The sequence below is a fragment of the Arachis stenosperma genome, chromosome 5, assembly GCF_014773155.1.
Source record: "Arachis stenosperma cultivar V10309 chromosome 5, arast.V10309.gnm1.PFL2, whole genome shotgun sequence".
Lineage (NCBI taxonomy): Eukaryota > Viridiplantae > Streptophyta > Magnoliopsida > Fabales > Fabaceae > Arachis > Arachis stenosperma.
The window spans coordinates 5594834-5599389 of NC_080381.1; the positions used below are offsets into that span (position 1 = coordinate 5594834).

At 33.9% G+C, this 4556-nt stretch overlaps 1 protein-coding gene across 1 annotated transcript; it reads left to right on the top strand.

Annotated features, from left to right (window-relative positions):
• Positions 1-409: 409 nt before the first annotated feature.
• Positions 410-4048, top strand: LOC130978964 (uncharacterized). Its single transcript, XM_057902297.1, has 5 exons — positions 410-670; positions 918-979; positions 2602-2692; positions 2997-3099; positions 3192-4048. Exons 1-5 carry the CDS (start codon positions 534-536, stop codon positions 3885-3887), a joined length of 1089 nt encoding a protein of 362 aa, XP_057758280.1. The 5' UTR covers positions 410-533; the 3' UTR covers positions 3888-4048.
• Positions 4049-4556: the final 508 nt, after the last annotated feature.

Below are 4556 nucleotides of genomic sequence, written 5' to 3' on the forward strand. Positions count from 1 at the left end.
AAAGGTTTGACTTGTTTAGCAGTTAGCACTACAAAACTTGGAGTGTATATATATATTGTTTGATATATTAGGTTCATTAATTATAATTATTTTTGAAAAATGATCATTTTTTTTGGACCTGGCTATAACCTTATTTTAATTGGTGAACTTTTCTTGGACCAAAATACTTCATTGTTGTTATTTTTTCAGGACAATCTCCATCGTTCTTTTTTCTAGGGCATGGATCTCCATCGTTCATTCAAAGTCCACCTAGGCAGAAAAGAATGAATGGGCTCAAAACTATGTACCAATAAATAATACCAATTTATCTTCAAGAAGTTGGGCCGAATTTTCAATCAGGCTCGGCCCAATAGAAATATCTACCGTATTAATCAAAATTAAGGAAATTACGCCGAAGAAAAGTCGTCGGAAAAAAAAGAAAGAGAAAAAAAAAGAAGAAAGAAAAAGCTCCGGACTTGAGCAGTGGCGCTTCTTGAGCTGAAATCCGCGTGGTTCCATCGAATCGGAACTCGAATAACGAAGTGCGGCAAGCTATGGCGGCGCTTTCGCCGGCGCCGAATAACAGCAACCAGAAGGCAGTGTCGTTGAGCGGTGGAGCAAACCCTCCAAAATCGCAACGTGGTCAGAACAAGCCAAAGTGCAAGCAGTGCGGCAATGTTGCTCGCTCTAGGTTCCTTCTCCCTCCTTTCTTCCTATCATCTTCTTTGTTTATTGATTTCTTATTCTCGCTTTTATGGCTCTCAATCTTTGTTGTTGTTGTTGATGATGTATGCTCTTCTGGTAGGTTAATGAAAATTATTTAAAAAACTGAAATTTAGTTACTTTTTGGGAATTACAAAAGGGTTTCTACCATCTACTGCATCTCGTGCGTCATATTCGTATTGATTTTGATTTTTGTGTTTAATCAAATATTGCAGGTGTCCGTTCGAATCATGCAAGAGTTGCTGTTCAAGGAATCAAAATCCCTGCCATATTCACGGTCTGCTAACTTTTCAAACACTGATTTCGTGATTTTCTTGAATATATTTTTTGTATCCGTTTTCCTTTGATTTTTTGTGTGCTGAGAGCTTCCTTTTACTTGTGTACACATTGTTAGCTCATGATTTTGAGGTTAAAAAAATTGATGCTTTAATGAAGTTCAATCGCTATGTTGTGAGCCCTAGAATCAATATGCTCTTAAGCTACTTAAAAGGAGCATATATTTGGCTTAGTTCATTCACTATTTATCCTCGGTTAGACCACAGGTTAGTTTGTAACTTAAGGATTCCAGCTAAATAGATACAATAGTTTCCCCCTTCGCAAAACTTTCAAGTTGAGTGATATTAAAATATTACTCCATATTTTGTTTCGAGCATAGCGATTTGCAGACATTAGAGTTCTTGAAAACTTGCCAGTATTAGTAGTGCTCATGTAGAAGCAGTCTAGAAGAAATTGTTCAATAAATAGAAGAAAAGAAAATAGTAAATAGTAAAATACACATTAGGAATTCAATTATCCTATTCAGAGGCCCAACAATTGGGGACAAAAAAAATTGTTATGTTCGGGTTTGGGCATTGATTTCTTGTACTAGTAATATTCTATTCTATCATATGTCCATCCGTACTAGGTTTGATGTTCAATTTGAAAGAGTGAAGTTTATTGACATCCTAAGATCCTTCACTGTTAACATATTCAATGTAGAAGTGGTCAAATGGAAGCCTTACAGTTCTGCTCTAGCAAAGAAGCTCTCCTGTTAAATTTTTTTGGACTAGTCTAGCTAGTTCAGAAACCTTAGAAGCTCCTGTCACTTGTTTATGCTATTAGGAAATAGGTGTCCAATTTCATTTCCTAGGGAAACCATGACTTAAATGAGTATTTGAGAAACGATGCAAATGCATGTATATTTTGGTGGAGAGTAAAAGATTTATTTATTCTTCCTTTCCTTTTCAATTCCTGCTATTGGTGAGGTCGGTCTTCTTTTGGGAGATGATATCAGTGGAACATATCAAATATCTAAGCCTTGTTTCACTTGGTGAGATAAGTTACATGGATTAGGCAATGTCATATTATCTTGTATAAATCCCAATGCAAACATATGATTGACATATATTTGTTTTTTTTTTTTTGAAAAAAAAAATTGTTGTTGCTGCTGTTGTTGTTTAACTATAACAGTTTTATATTAACTAAGTTGTACAATACATACAATTTCTAAAGTTGAATTAAACAATTAACAACTTGTGTTTTTTTTTTCTACAAGACAAAGGAAAAACGGAAAATTTTAATCACATCTTTGGTGGTGATTTCTTTCTAGTATATATGTTAAATATGATAGAATAACTTAATTACAAAAATATTGTTCAATGAGTTTCATGTTAAGTTCTTTGTTTGATTTTGTGCAAGTACTACTAACCAGTTGCATCATTAATAAAAACTCTTTTCCACTACTTGAAAAGCTGAAAGAAGGCACAAAACTAGTTGCATAAATGCGTTTTTCATTTGATAACTTTGAGATTATCTATGTATAATTCTATTAATTTTCTCAAATTTGTCTATAATGTGAAGATTCTAACATCTTTTTACTCCATTCTAAGTCCCATATTATGTGTCTTATGGTGAATGCAGTTTTGAAGACAAGTACAACTTTGCCTGACAAGGCACCATCTTCCAGTGCTGCTCCAATTGAGCAGCAATCTGTAGAGCCATCTCAATCATCGTGAGTTATATAAGTTTCGAGGATAATCATTCCACATTTTGATCTTGTTCATCTGATCATCTCACAGTTTTATTCTTTCAAACTTAAAAACTTAAAACTAGAAGGAACAAACAAAATGTTATTTAAAGTCTATTTTTTGACAAACAGATGCAGGATTTTTATCCTCTAAGAATAGGTCTGCTGTTTCCTTCTAGAAACAGGGGGTGAACTCTGTAGTGAACAATTGTTTATTCGTGTTTTATCTCATCTAAAACTGTAAAAGTATTACGTCAAATAGTCATTAATCTTTAGTCATGTATTTCAGAACGGCAAGTAGAGTTGCATCACTTCGACAACTTTCCAACAGTTTTGCCCAGTTCAATAATTTGAACATTTCATTTCGCTCAAGGAAACCACTAACTAGAAAGGTAAAGATATACGCAAACAATGGTTGTTTAAAGTGATTTTTTGAATATCATTTTTCGTGAAAGTGAAAGTGAAAGTGTGGGAGTTATTACAGGATGCTGCAGCTATAAATGAATGGAGATTTTCAAAGTTAAAGGAATACAAGGAACGAAATATTGAACTGGAAAATGAAACATTTGACAGATACATGCAGAATATAGATCTACTAGAGGAAGTATTGGCAGTTAAGTCTATGGAAGACAATGTGTCTTCTGAGTCGGAGTCAAACGCTTCATCAATGGAGGTAAACAATGATCTAATGATAACAAAGCTAAAATTGCAAATACGATCCAACTCCGTGGGAAGTGACGCTGCAAGAATGAGAATGCAACAAATTGTAGACAGGGGACTAAAGAAGCTTAAGATGTCTGCAGTCAATGGTGCCGCCACTGAAGCACTTAGTGAAGATCCCAATAACACTTCAGGAGCAGCGAAAAGTTTGAGGACTGAAAGGTTGTCTGCTATAAGCGATCTTATTGATAAAATTAACAAAGCCCGAAGTGAGGAGGATTTGAAGTCATGCTTGGAGATAAAGTCCCAACTCTTCAATATGGATGGGGGCTCCAGCATAGTAGACCCTCAACCTCAAGACAACGAGACACATGGAAAAGAAATTGATCAAGGTGATTCAACATCAGGAGAAGAATTGGAATATTCTTTACCAAAATTGGTTGGAACTACTGATATTGATCAAGAAACTCTAAACACCATCGACAATCATTTTTCTTCCCTTGAGTATTTAGAGTTATGAGGTTCTTGATATCAATATAAATTTATATGTTCTGTTGTTTTAGTGAGTCTTGATTATACAATGACAGAATGCAGCTTCCACATTTTGTATCAGACAGCAATATTTATTTATATATAATTGTTCTTGCTATATTTTGTGCAAGTTATTCTTATAATCTTATCCACTAATGTGTTTATGAGATGAATGACAATTGATAGTTACACATTCCTCACATTTCTAAGGAATATCAGAGCCATTGACCAAAAAGAAAAAGAACTATACAGGTACATATTCCTGCCATATAAATTTATTGCACTATGCACCACCTTATCAGTGAAGAAACCAAATCGTATATATTCTTTCCCTTGATATCATTTTCATTAATTAATAAATTATTATTCCGGCAACAATAAGCATCCAACTTCCAACTGATATAACTAAAGAGAAGAATATTTTGGTGATAAAATGCTTAATAAAACAGCATGCATGATTCACTCAACGCTTAGTGGTTTAACAACTGATAAACAGATTATAGTTTACATTAGCATATTAATTTGATTCACTTGAAATTTGTGTTTCAACTACCTATTGAAGTTGATAATCCTATTTAGAATTTATCTTTGAATCAAAGACTTCATCAATTGATTTGAACTCAATTACCTCAAAATGGAATTAGATAGGGTTAGGCAG